We start from the raw sequence: 22,320 nt of genomic DNA, 5'->3' as shown, positions 1-22,320 counted from the left end.
AGTATGCGAGAAGCGAGTATAGTATGCGAGAAGCGAGTATAGTATGCGAGAAGCGAGTATAGTATGCGAGAAGCGAGTATAGTATGCGAGAAGCGAGTAAATCAGCTTAACGATAGTGACATATAATAACTGTTACTTTAGATGTGGTATTGAGGAAGCACTCAACGCAAACATAAAAAAGAAAGTCTTCGATTCTTTGCATGTATCACAGCTTTCTTTCAACACAAGGGTCTGTTTTGTTACACTGCCATAAGAAGAATCTTTTTTTGTGGTTGTGTGGTTAGGGTGTAAATTCCGTGTCACCGCGAGAGTAAGCAACAGTTTAGTGAAGTCCATATGTTCCACCATATTTTTTATGTTGACTACGACTACTATACGGGAAATTAGTGTTTGCGAATTTGTCTCGTATTTGTAAATTTAAATTCAGCATTGTGCCTCATTTCAGAATCGTTTGCAATATTTTTGGAAATTCATTCCACACATATTGCGCAGTTGTTGAGAAACTGTGTACCGTATAATCGCAAAGATTTTTGATCAACCTTTTATAAATGATGCAGCAGAAATTAAACTGTCTTTGCTATGGGTCTGTAGTACCTATAAACTCAATACAAGGTAACACAAAAGAGAGCTGGACTATCTGGAGTCTTGTTTTGTGGAAATTCTTGAGGTTGAATTTGTCCTGGTTTACTCAGGCTTCTGTTTTGCTGAAGTATATTTTATTGAATGTTTACTTAACAGTCTTATCTCCAAAAGAAGAGGTTCTCTGCTGTATTAGTTCCCATGCTCTTCAGAGGCTTTGATATTGGCTATTACTCGAAACTACCCCTAAATATCTCTATAAAACCCTTATAATGGGGAAAATATAACAACTCTTGTTAGGATTATCCTTAGAACTTGAAACTTGCAACACAACTTTGTTTATCAAGAAGAAACCTTTTCCATGTTTTAAACACGTAATTAATCCGATTTCCCGATTATTTAGGACTTTACCCGAAAATCGGGAAAACTGTTTTCAGGCTGTTTTTAGCAATTTTACATGCAAGCTATGAAAAAACCGGAAAATGTTAAATAACTTTTATGTACCTTTTAGAAACTTGAAACAGAATGTAAATATTCGCTCTGAAACAAAAGTAATAGAATTTTAAGTAGATGGTGGCATTTTGAGCAAATTATAAGCTTTTCACGACATCACAGAAAATGGGCTGACGCAAGCAAAAGTTTATTACCGCTATTTTTTTCCTTTTGTGACGTACTATAAATGTGCCAAGTTTGATTTAATTTAAAAAAGCCTTTGAAAAGTTACTTAGGGTAGAGGGGTTAAGTGGATATTTTCTGATATGAGCTGTCAAGATTAGGGCCGACGAAATGTTAGGCCCTCGAAACTGGACTGATACATGTTTTTATATAAGCATGACATTTATAAGCATTCGTAGGCTTAAATTTAGTAATTTTTTAAGCATATGCTAACCATTATGTGTAGCCTAAGAAAAAGTTTTAAAGAGTTTTTATGTTTTTTGTTTCGTGAGCAGTTTTTCTTTTTATTCTTTATGTCTGAATTAACCAGTATGTAATGAGATTTAAATTGTAATTACTGATGTTCAAAATTCAAATGCAATATTTTTTTTTTCAAATACGCATATTTTGAGCCTGATCATGTGTTTTTCATAAGTATATTCCAATAAATTTTTTGCCATTAAGCACAACCTAAGCATATTTTGAGGCTGATCATTTGTTTTTCATAAGTATATTCCAATAAATCTTTTTGCCATTAACCATAACCTAAGCATATTTTGAGCCTGATCATTTGTTTTCCATAAGTATAATTTTTTTGCCATTAAGCATAACCTAAGCATATTCTGAGCCTAAAACTGTAATAAGCATCCTTTAGCCTCATTTTGGAATTTCAATTGCTTATAAAAACATGTAATATACGCTTGAAGTCTTTATATTCTGGCAGAAAAGCAGGTTAATATGTTGGCAGAATAGCAGGTTAATATTCTGGCAGAGAAGCAGGTTAATATACTGGCAAAGATACAGGTTATTATTATGGCAGGTTCAAGTTAAGTACAGGTTAATGTCTAGGTTCAAGCTGCTTTTCAATCACGACATTTTTTAGTCCTTATGTCAACTTTCTGGACATTTAAAAAATACTTTACAAAATAAACATCAATTTTCGTTAATAAAATTTAAGGATTCATCATTTTTTCGACAACTTTTTAATTGGCTTGATAGGTACATAAAAAATCAAACAAAAAATTGAAGAGAGGCACAAGCTCTCTGTGACAATATTAGTACATTATACATTTACTTGGTGGTTCGCGCTAATACTAAAATAAAAAATACAATAAAAGTGAAGAATTGTGTGACACTCGTTTTAAATATTATTAGTTTATAGTTTAATAGCCAGCTAGGGTCATTCTCTGTTGAATTTGAGCTCGCATTTGTTCAATGGCGTACTTCTCCTCGTTGTGTCTTTGCTTCATTACTTCGATGGCGTCTATTAACTCTTCGTGTTCAGATAACTGCTTTGGAGGAGTGCTACTCTTCTTCGCAGGTGGTTTCGGAACGGTTTTCGCAAAATTTAACGCCTAAAAAGAAAATCGCAAAACTCAATCTTGGTCATTACAAACACACGCATGCGCGTTGATTTAAAATCACATGAATAAAGAAAGCACACAAAGTTTCCGATAAAATATATCCAACGAGAATGTTCATCGATAAAACGGAACTACAGTCACATCAAAAACCGGGACCAAGACATTGGATAATTTTGGTCCAGTACCGTTGTGTAACGTTTAATAAAGGGAAGGTGTACACAGGCTACGGAGGAGGTGGCGCTGTTATTGAAACAAAGAGTCTGGGTAGTTTTTTATACTGTCACTCATTATCAACTCCGATCATGATACCCCGAAAAATCATGGAAATACGCAAGTATATCTTTTACAAAACACAACAACATTTGTCCTAATCTATTTTTGTCCGAAGTGAACCTCCATGCATGTAAAGTATAAAAAGGACTGGTACAAGTGGTAAAGAAGTGAACTCACCGCCGCCCTCTTGGATTCTTGGTGTTCTTTCTCCACCAAATCTGGGTGGCGCCAACTTCGTACTTGTGGTTTCTCTTTAGTCATCTCTCTTTGATGCTGACGCAGCAATTCTGCGTATTCTTTCTGACGCATCACTTTGTTTTTCTAGAGAAAAAATCATACTGATTTTAAGGTCGAAAATTACCGCAAAAAATTTTAACTACACTAGTCGTTAGCCCGTGAAAAATCCACGGGTCTTTTTTATACCACATTGCGTGCTTCTCGCTATTGCGCAGCTAAGCTACCATTTTGCGTGACAGACAGACAGACAGACAGACAGACAGACGTATACTGGTATTATAATATAGATAAATCAGTCAATTTTAATGATTATTTTTTTATTTTCATTTCATTTGAACATTTTCTCTGTTTTGGTTCTTTCAACCTTAACCTCAAGCTTAATTCTTCTCTCCTCGGTTCTCCCTTTTCTCTGCTACGCTTACTTAAAACGTTATTTGGACAGATGAGCGAAGAAACTGATACAAGGTTGTTCTTCGTGTTCTCTTTATTACTGTTATGGTCTCATAGATATTGAATAAAAATATAGGCAAATTTGGCAAAAATTGTGGTCGAAAAAAAAACGACAAAGATTTTGGTCGGGTAAAAATATTAGTCACTTAGCAAAAATTCGGTGAATTTTTGACGACTTTTTTTAACCGAAAGATTGTTAAAATCGTAACCCATGGAAACAAGAATATAACGGCAAGTTCATAAATTTTTAAAAAGTATTGGTAATCAGTAATAAAAATAGTAGATAAACTCGTTAAAAATTGACAAGAAAATGCCGGTGTGACACGGTCAATAAATACATCTATTCATTTCGCGAACTGTGAAAACCTAAGTCAGAATAATAAGATATAAGCCTGCATGAATTCAAACAAGTTTTAGGTCGTTAAAATATTAATATTAAGGTTTTGAATGTATTTCGAGAGGGTTAAAAGAGAATCAGGTGAATTCAAACAACGACCTAAAACAATCCAAAATATAAAAACAAAAAAATTGATAAGCAGAATAACACACATTTTCTTATATATCTTGTTTTTACGCCCAGCCTTATTTTGTATCTGAGACTGCTGTATGTTAATAGAAGCCTATATTTGTGTGTATTTTCTGCTTAGAAATGTGACAGTAAAAATAATTTTTTACCTTTGCAAAGTAATCCTCAGATTCGACGTCAACTCCTTTGAATGCCAAATCATCAGTTCGGTCTGCCTTTTGCAAGCTCTTGCTAACACGATCCCCCACATTTCCAGTTGAATTCTTCGGTGAATGTAACCGGTGACTTTTATGTACCGGACTGCTATTATTTGGTGAACCATTACTAATAGGAGGAAATGGTCTTCCGGAAGCGGCAGAAAAATATCTTTGTGCCAGTGGGCTATCTTCATATCTCTGATGAAGATTCCCGCCACGATTTTCAAGATAGTACTCCTGCTCTTGGAGGCTTACACCAGTATTATGGTAGACTTCTTCTGCGGTCAGTGGGTAACTCCAGTGGTAATTGTTTAGTGTTGACGAATACAACGGTGGCCGATTAAGCTTTTGCAGAGCTGGGTTTTGCTGATGAATAGGTGGATGCTGTGAAAGGAAAGGGTATTGTGAAGTAAATCTGAAATCGTCATACCATAAAGGTTTCGGCGGCGCCGTATCAGCACTCTCCTTGGCATCGATAACTTCGGCTGCCGGTTCTTCGTCAGAACATTGACAATGCAAACCATTTGTATCTTCGGCAGGTACGTTTTGACTAAATTGTGATTCTGTTTTTCCCGCCTTTTTTCCATCACTTTTGTCCTTTTCAGCTTTATTTTCTGGCTTCACTTTTCTTTTCACTCTTTTAGCAGATACTTTTCTTATATCTTTTCGCTTCTTATGCAGTTCATTATATGTTTGTGGATCCTTCTGCTTGGAAGCAGCAGAATCTTTTGTTTTCATTTCTCTCCTGTTTTCTGGGGTACTTCTCTGATTTATCAATTCATCAACGCGTTTCATGATGTTTTCAGTGCGTTCCTCCAGTGCTTCAGTTAAAACGGCAGAATCGTTTTTTTCTTCGGGCTGCCCTCCTTCCTGGTGTTCTTCAGTTAGTTCTTTATGTTCTGGTTGCTTCTCGTTCTGCTTGCTTCCGTATCTCTGCACTTCATCTGCGTTGTAATTCACTTGTGAACTAAAATTAGGATACAAATTTGCTTGGTATTTATATGGACGATGGAGCTCAGCGTGCGGGTGAGGTTCTCCATTGTTTTGCTGATATGTAGGCGTTGGAATAGGCTCAGAGAGAGCTTGTTCGCTATCTGGCCGAGGTGGAGGACTGTCGGCTACGTTGTCTGAATTAGATTTCCCCAGCACCGATTCTGATGCAGTAAACTTAAATGATTCAAGAGAGTCTGGGTACGATAACTTTTTTTCATACGTAGACCCACCGAGTAGATTGGACAAATACTTTTGGTTATTTTCATACATATCACTCGATTCGTTTCCCTGTGGTTGCTTTTGGAGATCTTGATTGAAGGTAGTGTATCGAGCCTGAGATTTATCATAATTAGTTTTCATGTTAATTTCTGTTTGGAACTTTTTGTATTCATCTGAAATAGACAATCCCTTAGAACGTGGAGAACGAGCTAGTAGGTCTCCATAATCTCCCAAACTGTTTCGTCTTTTGTACCAATCAGGTTTCGCGTATACGGTGCTCAACCAATCATTGACATTTTTTTCTTGAGGAATTTCTTGCTTTATCTCTTCTTTCTTTAAATCTTCTTGTATTAAATTTTGCAAGTTTAGCTGTCGTTTGTGCCGTATGGAGTTCGCTTGGTTTTTATAGAATTCAGGCGGATACTGATAAGCGCTTTCGTTTTGAGGAGGTTCTTCTGACGTAATATCTTCAGCTTTCGTCGGTTCCGGTTCATTAGGCTTTTTTACTTTATTTGCTTCGTTTGACATTAAATGACGATAATTTTCATGTCCGTTTTTATGCGCGTTCAGATACGTATGAAAATCTAACGGGTCAAACATACTAGCATCATTAGACGAACGCGCTGGGGTAGATTTTATATTCGTCAAGTCAGGCACGGATAAGGAATATGTCTTTGTTAACATACTCGACGTGTTATTAAAAGAGTTTTTGATCTTTTCGTCAATAAGATCTGTTTTGAATAGATCAACATAGCTAGTGCTTGCCATCTAAATATGAAAGGTAAAAACAATAGCTTTTAATGAAGACAGATTTAAGTGTAGCCAGGGCAAGTAGATCGTGTTAAATACTAGTAAAGTGATAACAAAAGCCAAAAATTGTTCCCACACTGTATTATGCTTGAGCTACACTACACGTTTTTTTAATCCTCTGTACAGTTGTCGCTTTAAAACTTAAGCTGCTTTGCTAAAAAAATACCACGGTTTACACAAACAAGTTAAAAAAATTGGGTTTTTTTTTCTCACTTCAGTAGTCCTCCCTTCAATAAAATTAAAAACATTCGTACCTTGCTTCGCGTCTTCTTGTCTCACTTTGAATAATATTTTTAATCTTCAATTCTACTATATATACTGATTGCGGTCAACATCACTAAGTAACTGTATTTGTTTATATCCCGCTAGAAAACGCGTTTTCAAACCAAACACACGCGTTTAACAACAGAACGCCATGTTCACCAAAATTCGTTGCAAATTTTGCGATAGAAAAATTTCCAATGAATGAAAATATAATAGTATACAGCAGTGTATAGAAAAATTAAAAATTTATTAATTTCAAACAGAAATATATTTTAAAATTCAAATGACATAAAAATGATATGTATATATATATATTAAAATGCCCATCTTTAATTTTTTATATACTTTAGTTTAAAACGGCGTTCAATACAATAGACACTTTTCTGAACTCGTAGCAACACGATTGTTATCCAAGTGACAAGTCAATATAAAACATTTTTGATTTAAATTTCAATGGTAACAGCAAATTCATAGAAAGTCGACTCTCTTTAATCCTATCATCCCTTTTTAACCATATAACATAACATGCAGGAACATGCTTTGGAGGCCTGGCTACTAAACTGATTGATTCCTACATAAACAACATAGCTATTAAACAATCTGCCTATAGTTACCCCGTACACCTCCGAAAACAACTGAATTTTGATACTAAAAAAACCAGTTAGGCAAACTAAACCACCATGTAACCATTCCCCTATGAATTAGTACAATGAATCCTGGAAACAAGGTTGCTGGAGTCATAGGTGTTTCAGCTCTCTCTCCATATCGTAAACTTTGGATTTTAAATTATGCAATTCGCCCGCAAGTTTCTTCGAACGATGCGCTGTGCGGTGGACGTTGTGAAGTATCTCCCAGTCGAACTGCTCGCCAATATTTAGAGTCACCTAGAAAAAAAATACAATGTAGTCTACTGATTACTCTAACAAGAAATATTGTCTCCTGTGCCATGACGATCACAATTTTCACAAAGCTGAGAGGAGTGCCATAATAAGTAGGAGCAGCTTAATTCGTTCAATGTCGGGACTATATGTGAAGAAGATTTACAAAAAATTGTATAGGTTTTCTTCTTTGAGATTTTACAGGATTTTAAAGTGTGGTCAACATGCATAGTCTTATTTTTCAGTAGCCCTACGCATCTTCACATGTCATTTGACATGCTCTAAAGCTTTTTAAACGCTTTTAAATTTTAAATTTGATCTGCTTATTGACACACCCAAAGAAAAGCAAAATCAAAGGAGTGGTCTAAAAAAAAATTAAAATTTTAAATTTTTAAAATTAACAGTTGCTATTAACTGTAGAAACTACAGCAACCAACAAAAAAAAGCTTGTCCCAATTTTAAATCGCAAGAGTCAACAACCTCGCACCCTACTCCTATTAATTATACTCGTACACCAGTTCTCGTTTACGCATCAAAGGTCTGGTACCTAATTTGAAAGCAAGAGTCAACAACTTCGTACCCTACTCCTATTAGAAACACACGTACACCAGTTCTCGTTCACGCGTAACAAGCCTGGTACCTAATTTCAAAGCATACCTTAAACAATTGTTTTTCGACATCTTTCAAACGTTGTCTTAATATTTTGATGTCGTTTTTAAACCCTTCCACCTCCAGGCCACGTCTCTTTTCTAAAGCTGTGTATCTTTGATTCATAAGTTGTAGTCGCCGTGTGAGTTTTTCTGTTTTCTCTTTGAACACGTCCTTTCCAGTATCGTTTTCTTCTCGTATGCGAGCAAGCTCATCCTCCAAACCTATAACCTGTAACGAATAAATTCTTTCAGAATGGATGTAAACTGTCTTTATACATTGCCTGGTGTACACACTTTATTTTAAAGATTCTTATAGTCTGAATTGGCTTAATTCCCGAAATTTTAAGAACATTTTAGGAGAAATGCTGAGGCTCGATCATCTGACACCAAAAAAAATTCGAATAAATATTCACTTTACAACATTTCTCCCAAAGATAATGAGGCATAGAGGTTATTTCATTGTTGATAGTATAACTAATGCATGTTTTAAAAAAGTGAGATTACTTCTTTGTTGTGTTGCATGAACATTGTTTTTTTGTCGGCTTAGTCTTTTTATTATTCATTTTACTACATTTCAAGGAAAGAGGTTTTGCCGGAAAAATTGATACAAAGAAAATTTAGAGGAAATTTGCGGTTGATAAAATAATTAAATTAGTCGTTAGTCCTTAAAAAAATTTCAAGGGGGGTTGCATGTAGTAATTTCTGCATCGCTATTTCTACCATTCTCGTTGTTACTATAAAGGAATAAAATTTACTTGGATGGGGGTTATTTATATGATTATAGGTGCGATAGTAATTGTGTTTTTAATTACAAAACCCTCCGTTTTTAACTTAGATTTGGCGGAGAGCAAAAATAAACGGGAATTTAATTTGGCGGATGAAAAAAACTTGAAATAAAAAGTTAATTTTTATTATTAAATCGGGAAACAGCACTGCACAATAACAACACTAAACTTAGGCAAAACGAAAGTCAGACTTTTTTCCTAAAAATCCTACTTCATTGCCAACCCGAGTTTTAAACATTGACAGACAACATTGACTATTAATTTAAGCGAAAACTTAATTCGACAGTGAGCGAAAATAAAAAAATCCACCTAAATTTCTTTCCGCCAACAATATTTTCCTTAAGGTATGTCATAGCATTTCTTAAGTCTCTTTCAAAGTTCCATCCTCTATTTTTTAAACAATTGTTTAAAAATCATTTTAAGAAAATGTTGAATTTTGAAAGACTCAAACAAAAAAGTATGATTCTTATAAAAAAGCAACACTTCATTATATCGTTATGACAACCACAACGTCACATTCAAATATTATTCGTAACTGAACGGATTGCTTCAAAAAAATATGTTTTACGAATCTTAACTCCCGCACAGTACAGCGCGAAATTTAATAATTACAACGTGTAGCCAAATATAAAGGAAACGCTAAAGTGTGAGCAATCGAGACAAAAACAATAATTCCCAACCTGCTCGCGATACATTTCCGCCATTTCTTGTGTCTGTTCAAGATTGGATCGTAGTTGTTTGATGACCAGAGTGTTAGTTGCTCTTACTGGCAAAAGACTTCCATCACGTGATTCGTGCATTTGTGTGCCAGCATGAACATGTAGTGGACCCTATAACAAAACAAGTGAGAAATGCTCTGTAGATGAGTCTTGGCAGAGGTAACATGAGAAAAACGACTGATGTCTCCACGAAGTTCGCTTTTGTGGAGAGAAGGGTAAAACGACTAACGGCAAAAAAATCAAGAATTTGGTTATTAGTAATAAATTAATAGATAAAAAATTGACTTTAAAGCTTCAAATATGCATCCTCCTTAGTATATGAACGGTTTTATATTTCAAAAAAAAAATAGTGTTTTCAACAGTAAGAAGTAGCAATCGAAATTCTTGTATGTGTTTTTAAGACTACAGTGAAACATCTCCAAAGCGGACGTGGGACAAAAAATTCTGCTTTAAAAAGGTTTAATGGAATAACTTAATATTGATCTGTTTTGTGTTTTGCAGTCCCCTCACACCCTTGTCATTGTCTAAAAGCAAAAGTATAGCTTGATGGGTCGAGAATATAAAACCAAGTATTCTAAAGAAATTAGAAGGATGTTTAAAAATAGAAAAGATCCTAATAGGCGCCCACGTTTTTCCAATAAGCAAAGTTAAAAGATAAAACTAGGGCACAGGGCCTTAATTGGGCGTTCCAGTAACTATTATTGAGCCTGAACTAAACTTGACGTCTGACAAGTACCTGCATATCATAATCCTCTTTGCTCATATTAATCTGTTCCTTTAAATAGTCCATCTCCTGCATGATTTTATCCCGCTCTCCCATCCATTTTCTTTCCTTCAACCTGCTCTCATATTTAAGCTCGAGAAAATCTTTGGTGCTTTCGTAAAGCAACGTCTGTGTTTTCTTCAAATGATCTGTCAATGTTTTTATTTTGTCGGAATCTCGCTCTTTTGCAGCGTCTTGCTCATCAACACGCACTTTCCTGTCTTCTAACAACGCGTTCAGCTGTTCTTTCATCAGTCTTGTTTGCTCTTCCAGTTGTGCTTGTAACGATTCGATTTGTAAAAGTAGTCTCTGTTTGTCGGCTGAAGTGTCAAGCAGTGTTTCTTCTTTATTATTCTTCTTTTTACTTCCTTGGATCGGAGTTCCTTAAGAGATTAATGCAACATTAGAATATTTCTTTGAAGATATCACAGTGGTATTAATTTGAACAGGTATTCTTCTCAAACTTTTTCTATACAACATATTTGCAACAACAATAGCACACTTTGCCACCGCGAATTAGAAAGACCGGCACCTTGCTGCTTCGCCGACATGACGCCACGACATGAAAATAAACTCCAGTGATAACTTGTGCATTAAAGGTGAGCAAAAAATACCCTGTTTTTTTTTGTTTGTTTTACAACTCTCTGTTTTACAACCATTCATTGATAGAACTAAACTCGGACTAAAATTTTACGTACATTCCTAATCATAAGTACATGATCTTTAGATAATAAACCTGCTTAAATAATGTCTTTTTAAAAAAAAGACAGTTAATCTTACTGTGGCCACCAGGTCCGCGGTCAGTTATTTTTAATCTGTCTCGATGTCCAACGATAGGAGAACGTGGTCTTGATGATTTTGACTGTTTCGTTCGATGATCTTGACATCGTTGGACGACATTCGACGGATGTTCTATTAAGAAAGGAGAACGTAATTCACAGTGAAGACTCCCACCTTGTACACGTATACTTCGACTACATTATAAATCAGATCGCTACTGAATGCTGAAACCTAACCAGACCAATAATTGTGACAAAAAATATATTTGTTTCCGGTTTGCTTGATTTGTTTTGACTTCCTTTACTTTCCTTGACGTTTTGTTTGGTACATGGTGGGAAATTTGACGTTCTGAGGTATTTACCTTAACAGTTGTTGCAGCTACTTATGACTATCACTATGTTGCAATACCTACCGCATGTATATTATTGCTCTAACATATTTATATGCCAAAGGCTAAACTGCGGTCAGTAGAAGGCTTTGAAACAGGTGACAACATTACACTTTAATACACTAGATTGTAGATGCTTTTCTACATCGTTGTGAAGACACTACCACATCACCACAATTGACACCTAATGTATACCTACCTTTCACAAAGTAGGTGATCTCGGTATCCGTCGGTCGAGTCAGTGACAACAAATGTTGAATTTTCTTACGGTCATCGAGCTCTTGAATTTTTAACCGATCGTTTTCTGCATATAACCGCAATACATTTTCACGTTCTTGAAACAAAAACACTTGAATGTCACTCAAAGCCTTCTGCAGTTCTCCTATTTCTTCTTCACGTTGACGAAGATCCCATTGCAGCTTGTGCTAAAAATCCATTATTAAAATGTATAAGCATGTCAAAACATTTTTAAAAAAATAATTATATATACAAATATTACACGTTACCTCACAGAAAAATATTATTTGTTATATTCTACAAGCTCATTACTATCAGTTCGAACACAGTCGAAGAAGATAAATATAAGCAATAAGTTAAAAAGTTAAACAGTTAAAGTGGTTTAAGGATTCAAATTCGTGTTAACAACCTCAAGTTTCTCCGTAAGCATTACAACTAAATTAATCTTTGTTTGGTTAAAACTGTTGCAATTTTCCTTATGTGGAAAAAATTGAAATTGGATTCAAAGCGTTATTTTTGCAAAATTTTTGACATTTTCCTTCTTTTCCGAGGTATCCTGGCTTAAAATCTCACACTTATTGGAACATTGGATTTACCCTAAAAATGTAAATTTAATATATTCAAAATTTCTGACAACACCTAACACAGTGGACAGTACCGTGTATAATTTTTGCTACAATTCACTCTCTTGCTCGCTTGCTTCCATATGCAGAGTAATGCCAGAGCCTATAAAAGTTTGAACCGATCCTTACAGCTTATTAGTGTTAACCATAAGAATAGAAATGATAACTTAAGTAGCTGTGTAATTGAGCTACTGCTGTTCTTGTAAGCCGTCAACAAAAAATAGCTTTTGAAGCACTAGGATCCCCTTTACAGGACCATCAATGTTAATAGTACAAATAGAAACTTTTTCTGTCTTTTATATGCAAATAGACATATTCTTGAGCATCAGTGCTATGACGTTGAAGGAGGATGTAAGGAATTTATAATTTGGCTAAAAATTTGTCAAAACTAAGTAAGAACAACAGTGCTTTAGTGACGATGTTTGGGTGGAGGAGGGGGTGATAGGGACAACTTAATATGTGTTGGCAGCCTGACGATGAAAAATATTTTGGAACAAATAGAAAACGTTTACAATGTATTAAGTGTTTATGTTTTACACATGCATCATGTTCTAACCTTCCCATCTTTGAACAGAATCGTATGACATCCAGAATTGTTGTTAAATGGACATGTAGTGGATGTATATTATCAGAGCTTCCCTACTTTGGCGTACGTAATATCGCATTTAACACAGACACTACTGATGACCCAATAACTACCGAGAACAGTCATCTAAAGCTTTTAAACAAGCATCGCAATCAAACGTCTATCGCTCATATAAACACCCAATCTCTCTTATCGACATTCACAGAATTCTCTTTAATGTTAAACATTTATGACTTTGACATCATAACCCTAAGCGAGACTTGGCTTCAAGACAACAAGGAACAGTTAGATTACGTCAACATACCAGGATATAAGACACTTTTCAAAAACAGAAAATCTCGAGGGGGTGGAGTTGGGATTTATGCCAAAGATTCTCTACACTTTAAATCGAGAGATGATTTGACAAAACATTCTTCAATGGAAGTTTTATGCGTCGAATTTCGTGGTCGGAACAAAAATACACCCTACCTTCTAATTACAGTATATCAACCAAGCTCAAAGGAAGAGCAAAAGATCGAATGGCTCAATAATTTTGAAACATTGATAGCCGTAATATCCATTAAATGGAGCGGTGTCATTATTGTAACCGGTGATATGAACATTGACCTTCAAGGCCAAGAAAAAGAATCCACCAAACGTTATAAAGACATACTAAATTCGTACAATTTGTATCAACATGTCAATAAACCAACCAGAAAGGGAGCTACTCTCATTGATCATATTATTACTAACATTCCTGGTAAAGTGACAAACAGTGACGTGCTTATTACTGACGAAATAAGTGATCATGACACGCCATATATTCTACTTAGCATTAAAAAAGAACGTTTCGAACCGCGATATAAATTCGTTCATGACGAAAAAAATCTGGATATGAATTCCTATATCGACGATTTTTCAAAATTACCATTTAGTTTGATATTTACATTCGATGATCCAGATGAACAAATAGATACACTGAATCATCTCATATTATCCTGTATTGAACGTCATGCCCCACTGAAGCGAGTAAAGCTAACACGCCCGATCGCTCCGTGGATGAAAGACCCTGCCATCCAAGACAGTCGAAACCAACTGGAATTTTATCGTAAAAAAGCCCAAGAAGATCCAAATTACAAAAATGACTATAAAGAAAAACGCACTAATTATCGAAAGACATTGAAGGAAATAAAAAACTCGTTCTTCAAGAAATCGTTATCGTCAAAGGATCAAAAATCTGTCTGGAATACTATTCATCGTATTCTGAGCAATCAAAAAACACGAATCAAACACGATCCTTCAGAAATGAATGAATATTTTAGCAATCTAGCAGCAAACCTAACTGGGAAATCAAACGTCGAGTCTACATTACCAGATGATATCAAAACTACTGAAAACGAACAATCGTTCAAAATTCAACATACTACTTACAATGAAATAAATAAAATACTAAAAAACCTCAAGAATGACTGCTCCAGTGGTCATGACAATATTCCAATACGATTTATCAAGCCAGTATCAGAATTCATAACATCCCCTCTGGTCCATATTATTAACAATTGCATCAACAAAGAAATATTTCCCCAGCAATGGAAGATTGCTCGTGTTTGCCCAATACCAAAGATCGACACACCAATTAGCACAAAGGACTATCGTCCAATCTCAGTACTGCCAGTATTGTCAAAAATCTACGAGAGAGTAATCTTATCTCAGTTATGTGAATTCATCGAAAGTAATCAACTTTACAATGAAACACAATCCGGTTTTCGCAAAGGTCATACGACTACCACATTGATGCTTAAGCTTCGTGACGACATAAAAAAAGCAATGGCGAAAAGTGAAGTGACACTCTCTATCCTCATCGATTACTCCAAAGCTTTCGACACGATTGATCACAAAAATCTGCTGCTGAAACTACGTGATATGAATTTTTCATTTCGTGCTTTAAAGATATTATCAAGTTATCTGAAAGATAGGAAACAATACGTTCAAATTGAAGACAAAATTTCATCTTTAAAATCAATGTTTTACGGTGTACCACAGGGTAGCATACTTGGCCCTGTCCTGTTTAACCTCTACGTCATCGAGTTATCAAATCAAATCAACTCCGCCAGTATCCAATATGCTGATGATACAACATTATATAAACACTGCAAAGTCAGAGATCTATTTCAATCAATCAAAGATATGGAAAAGGATGTAGATAACCTTCTAGCTTGGTCAAAAGAAAACAATCTTTTGTTCAACAGTGACAAGCTTAAGTTAATCATATTCCATTCTAAGCGACTGAGAGCATTTGATTCTGACCAAAGCTATCTTTGTCGTTGTGCTGGTATGTCAATCGAGCAGGAAGAAAATGTTAAGTTACTTGGCATTCAATTCGATCAAAATCTATCATGGACCTGCCATATAAACAATGTTATAAAATCCTCGCACTCAACACTACGTGCTCTACGAAAGTTTAGTCGTTTCACACCTTTCCATGTACGCAAAACCTTGGCGGAAACGTTGATCTTATCAAGGATAAGTTACGGTAATGTTGTCTTCTTGCAAATACCTGATTATCTGATATGTCGGCTACAAAAGATCCAAAACATGGCTGCTGGTTACGTTCTCCGCCGTTATGCTAATCTCCAAGAAGTCACGAATCTAAAATGGCTTCCCGTAAAAGAACATATTGAATTCAGTATAAGTAAACTTGTACACAAATCGAGAATTGATAACAACCATCCAAGCTATCTAAACGTAGAGTTTGTTGTACCAACACGAAATTTGAGATCTTCTACGAAGGAGCCTCTTGTTAAAAATGTTGGAAATGGCACTTTTCAAAACCAAGCACGGTGTTACGATGAAATCCCGGATAGTATAAAAATTATTGAAACTCTAGAAAAATTTACTAAAGAAGCAAAACAATTTTATCTAAATAAGGCAGTCGCTAGAGTCTTGTCTGTTTGAATTCTGTTCGCCGAAGTTTGGGTGCCAATATTCAATCGACCTGTTCACAATCTACCCTTACTCATTTTCAGCTTGTGTTTACTTTTGCCTTTTCTCCTTTTGCGACTAGCCAAGTATATATATGAAATATTTTTTTTTTTTTTTTTTTTTTTTTTTTTTCATAATTCAATTAGTTTATTTTATATTTTCTTACTTCCAAGGCCATTTATCGTTTTCTCTGGGTTTTTTTTCTAGTTACTCCTATCTAGGTTGATTCCAATATCGTCTCTATTTATCTTGTCGATTCGAGTGTTTCAATTTCTTTCGAGCCTTTCAAGTTTATTTTTAATTTTGCTTTTCATCGCGGTTTTTATAATGTATATATATAAAAAGATAATATTTTTTTTTAACAATTATTTATTCTTTATTTATAGTTTATTTATATTTTCCTTACTTTCAAGGCCATTTATCGTTTTCTCTGCTTTTTGTCTAGTTACAATTTAGGTTGATTCCATATATCGTTTCTTAATTTCTCGTCGATTCGAGCGTTTCAATTTCTTTCAAGCCTTTTCAGTTTTTCTCATTGCGGTTTTCTTTTTTATTTAATGTATATAAAAAAAAAATTATTTTTTGAACACTCATTTATTCTTAATCTATAATTTTTTTTCATTTTTATATTTCATTTTAGGGAGAAGAACAATTTTGTACAAAATTGAACCCAAATAAATGTTAATAATAATAATAATAATAATAATATAGCATTTTTGTTTTTGCATGTCACATGTCTGGTAAATCATGCAGCTATGGAAAGGTAGCAGGAATAATTTTTTTCTAAATATTTTTTAGTTAAGAAACAAAACAAAAGCCTATGTTAGAAAAATATGAATAAACAAAAAACTCTTTCGGCATGACTAACAAAGGTTCGTTTTAAGAAGCAGACGAAAAATTATATATTAGTTAAGTGTTGGAGCTCATAAAAGCAATACTTTTTTCCTATATATTATACAATTGGAGATTCCTGCTGACGTAGCAATTTAACTGAAAAGTCAAAAAATCATTTTTATACATCTTAAGGTTCATATTTTCAATAAAGAGTAAAGGGAATTTATTTACATACATAAAAAACAAGGGTAAATAATGAAGCTGTTTGGACAGCTAAAAAAATTACTGCCATCTAAAAGGTTCAATATCTTCTTTCATTAATAACTTGACAGCCAGGCTATACAACATTTATTTTGCAACTGTGTAAAGGAAGCAACTATGATCATTTAATAAGACTACTTGTGATAGACATGATTTGCAGTTATCCCTGATGTGTATATAGTTAGCTGCTAGCCACCTAGCATTTATTATAAAAGTTAAGATTTAATACATTTATTAGGGCTAAAATACACGAACAGTTTCTGACGGATGACTCAAACATCTATTTTAAAAGTTAATCAACCAATCATTTATTTTAAAAAACTGATGCGTTTTTACATGTCAGTTAGGGTTAGAGGTATGAAACATTTTGAAAAAATCGTATAGATCACAGATGGAAAGGTTGTATTGCATATGCAAAAGAATCCTTAAATGCTACACAGGATGAAATTTTATCTTCCACATCAAACACTGAATAAATTTGATTTAATTTAACCACAAGTAAGACGGAACACATCAAAGTAGGAGTTTGTTACAAATCACCTTCCAGAACTCAGATTGATGAGGAGGCTTTGTTAAACCTCATTAGAAAACAATACCTTGATATAGTGTGGAGATTTCAACTAAAGATCAATTGACTGGCAAACTCTATATGTTTAAAACACTAGTAAAAAATCCTTGACCTTGTTATTGATAGTTACCTGCAACATTACAGTGGCCCTCGGTACAAACAATCCACTAACTATAGGTTTTTTTGATTTTCTGGGTAGCCACTTCAAATGTTTTCATTAATATTATCAACATGTCAGTGAACATACCAAATGAAACAGCATATATTAGATCTAGTATTTTCGACTGAAAAAGAAGTTATTTTTTTCAAAGCCCAAAGTTATATTCCTATTAAGTATGGGTTTGTCCTTTCAAATAATAAGACAAACTTTTTTTTATCCCCAGAATATAATTGGTGGCATTTGACATCAAAACTGTGAAATTATCAAAGCTAGCATGGTGTGACGCCAACTATGTATGATTGTTTAACTGCTGAGGGTTGCTGACCAGAGGTTTTTTTTGCCTTTAAGTGTTGTATAGTTTTACCAATATAAGATGCATTGCGCAGCAACTACATGAAAATTTATATATACAACACCAGAAAGTAAAGGCCTTGGAAGACAATCCTTGAAACAAAACATGGCAGACAACCTTAATGACGAGGGTGCCGACTCACCGAAAAAGCCGTGAATGTGAGGGCGGCCGCAGCCGTTTTCGTATGTAACTGCCCGGAAAAGCCTGGGTCTGTCCAAAACCGCCCAAAATCCAATGCGGACAAGCTCCTTAGTTCTCATTTATATGCATATGAAAAGAAGGGAGGTGCTATTTTGTCGTCATACTTACAGTTTATTACTTTTTTATATCATTTATTTATTTATGAAATAAATGATATAAAAAAGTCTTCCATTAATATTCCTCGACATTAAAAGAATAAATTATGCATGTTAAATGTCTAAAAAATGTTGTTTTGGGTTTCTCCAGGCAAAATTTCAAGTTTTTGTTAAATTGCCAAAACTCGACCAAGAGCCCTGGTTTTTGCGGCGTTTCCGGAGAGTCAGCACCCTGGCAGTCAGGGTAAACACTTTATTAGGCGACGGTAGGCTAATTAGGGATACCACCTATTTAGGCGACTTATTGTAACCTAGTTAGGCCATATGTAACCTAGTTAAGACATTACAATATGTAATGGCTTTTCACACATTCCTAAGAAAAAACTGCAAAAACACTTTGTTCAGAATGGATAGGTCTACGCAACCATGATTCCAAAATTGTCACTCGTGCCTCGATATGTTCACGCAACTAAGAATTATGTTATAATGAAATATATAACCTAATTAGGTTACATGTCGCCTATTTAGGTGACGATAGTAAAATACGCAATGATTTAATTAATGAAGATATTCTTTCACAAAAAACGCAAAAAAAATTTGTTTTTTTTTAAGATGGATGTGGTAACAATTTGTTTTGTAACGTTTCTTTTTTTTCACATCCTGTTTTAACAACGTTAAAGAGGAAAGGAAAATGTAAACATTCAAAAAGGTATATACCTGTTCTTCATATGTGCATTTATAACCTTCAAGTTTTTCAACCATACGTTCATGTTCATCATCAAATTCAGATATTTTCTTTCTATAATAGTTTAGCAACTCCTTGGAAGGTCTCAGTTGTCCAAGCCTTTCTATTACACTTGGAATTGGACTATTTGTTGAAGAGAAATTGTCTTGGTCTGAATAACTTGCTGTTGATGTCGCCATATTTTCAAACTTTACCGCTGAAAAGTGTACGGTGCCGACTATTATAAACATGACCCAGACAAGGCCATTTTCTTCATTGAAAAAATGGCGCTTGAAACGGGCCACGTTTTGCTGCTGTTTTTACTTGTCGTGATGTCTTATTTCTTTCAAGAAGTAAATAAACAGCAGCCTGCTCCTTATATGGATGAAATATTTCATATTCCTCAAGCTCAAAACTATTGCTCTGGTCATTTTAATCATTGGAATAAGAAGATAACAACATTGCCAGGCTTATATTTATCAAGTCAATTATTTTTAAAGATCAGCACAATATTTAGTGACAAAGGTATAGAAAGCATTTGTGATGCAAAAAATTTGAGGCTCACCAATGTAATCTTTATCATGGGCTGTGCAACTATATTGAGAGGTATTTTGCGCATACTTTGTAGAACAGAAAACAATGGAAAGGAGGAAAAAGTAAGTTCCATGAGCCATATTCATACTTTAACACTTAAAACCTATTTTTAATTTTGATGAAACAACAACTACAGTATATGTTAAATAATGACTGGATTTCATTTGTATTTTTTTAAGGACAACAAGAAAGCAGCTGAAAATGATCCAGATCATCAAGCAAAAATTCTAATTACATCTGTTGTGTTAACCACATTTCCATTGTTGTTTTTCTTCACGTTCCTGTATTATACTGATGTTGGTTCCACATTTTTCGTTTTATTCAGTTATTACTTCACTTTAACAAATGCACATATGCTATCTGCTTTTACTGGAGTGCTAGCAGTGTTCTTCCGTCAAACCAACATTGTGTGGGTTGGATTCAATATGGCTACTGGTATTCTTATATATCTTAGAAGAAAAAGATTAATTCAAGAGAAATCAAATTTATTTCAAAGCATATTTGATGCCGTGAAAGGGATCTTGGCACATTATGTTGATGTTCTTTTAATCGCCATACCATATTGCATTGTTTTTCTTAGCTTTTTATTATTTGTAATTAAAAATAAAGGTATAGTTGTTGGTGACAGAACAAGTCACGAGGCATCATTAAATGTGCCCCAGCTTTTTTATTTTTCAACTTTTGTTATGATATACAGTTCATTTCTTCTTTATCGATACGCAAACATAAAGAACATTTGGACCGATATTAAGAATATTGTTACATCTCCAAGAAAGTTATTGCTTTGTCTTTTAGCCATTGGTGTCATGTTGTATCTGGTGCATAATTTCACATATGTGCATAAATATCTCATTTCTGACAATCGTCATTACACGTTTTACATATGGAAAAGGATTTTTGAGAAACATTGGGCTGTAAAGTATGCTTTAGTTCCAGGATACTTATTATCATGGTTAATTATCTTCAATGAGCTGAACAAAAGTAACAGATCAATTTGGATCCTCTTATATTTACTCTGTACGGCAGCAGTCTTAGTACCACAAAAATTACTTGAGTTTCGTTATTTTATCATACCTTATCTGTTATTCCGATTACACATTGGTGTGCGTAATTACTTGGAGCTTATCACAGAGTTTGTTTTATACATGTGTGTCAATGCAGTGACATTGTATTTGTTTATTTATCGTCCTTTTAAATGGGACCATGAAGATGCAATACAACGGTTCATGTGGTAGAGAAATATAAAATATGTGAAAGTTAACTTAAAAGTTTTTTGTTTTTGTTTTATTTTGCTGAGAAGATAAACAAAATGTAATTTGTATTACTTCGATTAACAAGAGAAATATGCAATAAATTATGTTTTTACAAAGAACATCTAAAAATTGACAATTTCTAATTCTTTGACAGGGTGCTTATCAATGCATAGACACTAACTTTATTGGCAGCAAATTTCGCTGTGGAAAATACCAAAAATTCTTAACATTTTTACAAGTAATGAAAAATAGTTTATTTTGAATGATTGCGGAATTTAGTTATAGCGTTGTTATTTACAATTAACTAAATTTTATGAAGGTTGGGTTTGGGATTGGGAACTAAACCAACCTTGTATGCATGTTGTGATTTTCAAAATGAGCAAAAAATAAGTTTGGGCATCACTTGGTACATATTGGTCTTAAAAATTAAGAACATTCTCACCCTTGATTATTTTCAAGCTACTGATATTTACAAAACAGCTAATCAAAGTTGTTGATGTTGTTGTTTTTTTACCAATGAGGCATAGAACTTAGCGCAGAAACTCACGAAGGAGCCTTGTTAAAAGATTTTGCTAATATAACTTTTACTAAATCGATGCTCTTTAATTTTAGGGAGAGCTTTATTTACCATTCACCACAAGTTGACTTTAACCCTATTCGGTCCGGGGGGGGGGGATTCTGCCCCCCCTGACGGTTTTTTTTTAATAACTCCTGATTGCTTTGTTATATGGCTATGATACTTACTGAGTTTCAACATTTATCTATTAGACACCTGCATGCTAATTTTTTAGGTCCCATACCTTTCAGAGGCTTTGATATTGGCCATTACTCGAAACTACCCCTAAAAATCTCTATGAAATCCTTATAATGGGGAAAATATAATAACTCCTGTTAGGATTATCCTTAGAACTTAAAACTTGCAACATAACTTTGTTTCATCAAGAAGAATCATTTTGAATATTTTGAACACGTGACTAATCCGATTTCCCGATTTTGTCAGATTTTACCAGAAAATCGGGAAAAAACGGATTTTCGGGCAATTTTTGGCAATTTTTCATCCCATTCATGTAAAAACCGGAAAATATGTTAAATAACTTTTATTTAGCTATCAGAAACTTCAAACAGAATGTAAAAATTCGCTCTAGAACAAAAGTAATTACATTTTAAGCAGATAGTGGCATTTTTAACAATTTTCAAGCTTTTGATGACGTCACAGAAAATGTGCTGACGCAAGCAAATTTTTTTTGGCGCCATTTTGTTCCTTTTATGACGTACTATAAGTGTGCCAAGTTTGATTCAATTTGAACAACCCTATGAAAAGTTATTGAGGGGGGGCGGAATC

The 22,320-nt window shown here is 34.3% G+C and overlaps 3 protein-coding genes across 3 annotated transcripts; 1 reads left to right on the top strand and 2 right to left on the bottom strand.

The window, feature by feature from the left end:
• Nucleotides 1–2,256: 2,256 nt before the first annotated feature.
• Nucleotides 2,257–6,670, bottom strand: LOC130636664 (uncharacterized). The gene is made up of 4 exons (XM_057446458.1): nt 6,557–6,670; nt 4,233–6,260; nt 3,048–3,191; nt 2,257–2,588 (listed from the first exon to the last, which is right to left on the bottom strand). The coding sequence occupies exons 2-4, from the start codon at nt 6,258–6,260 to the stop codon at nt 2,397–2,399; spliced, it is 2,364 nt and encodes a 787-aa protein (XP_057302441.1). The 5' UTR covers nt 6,557–6,670; the 3' UTR covers nt 2,257–2,396.
• A 141-nt stretch (nt 6,671–6,811) lies between these two features.
• On the bottom strand, nt 6,812–19,367 carry LOC130636666 (coiled-coil domain-containing protein 77-like). Its single transcript, XM_057446460.1, has 7 exons — nt 19,125–19,367; nt 11,729–11,954; nt 11,142–11,273; nt 10,335–10,744; nt 9,560–9,709; nt 8,102–8,323; nt 6,812–7,450 (listed from the first exon to the last, which is right to left on the bottom strand). Exons 1-7 carry the CDS (start codon nt 19,329–19,331, stop codon nt 7,304–7,306), a joined length of 1,494 nt encoding a protein of 497 aa, XP_057302443.1. The 5' UTR covers nt 19,332–19,367; the 3' UTR covers nt 6,812–7,303.
• A 24-nt stretch (nt 19,368–19,391) lies between these two features.
• On the top strand, nt 19,392–21,107 carry LOC130636667 (dol-P-Glc:Glc(2)Man(9)GlcNAc(2)-PP-Dol alpha-1,2-glucosyltransferase-like). Its single transcript, XM_057446461.1, has 2 exons — nt 19,392–19,787; nt 19,905–21,107. Exons 1-2 carry the CDS (start codon nt 19,416–19,418, stop codon nt 20,958–20,960), a joined length of 1,428 nt encoding a protein of 475 aa, XP_057302444.1. The 5' UTR covers nt 19,392–19,415; the 3' UTR covers nt 20,961–21,107.
• Nucleotides 21,108–22,320: the final 1,213 nt, after the last annotated feature.

This window comes from Hydractinia symbiolongicarpus, chromosome 3 (genome assembly GCF_029227915.1).
Source record: "Hydractinia symbiolongicarpus strain clone_291-10 chromosome 3, HSymV2.1, whole genome shotgun sequence".
NCBI classification, from domain to species: Eukaryota; Metazoa; Cnidaria; class Hydrozoa; order Anthoathecata; family Hydractiniidae; genus Hydractinia; species Hydractinia symbiolongicarpus.
This window is presented reverse-complemented; position numbering and strand designations above follow the sequence as displayed.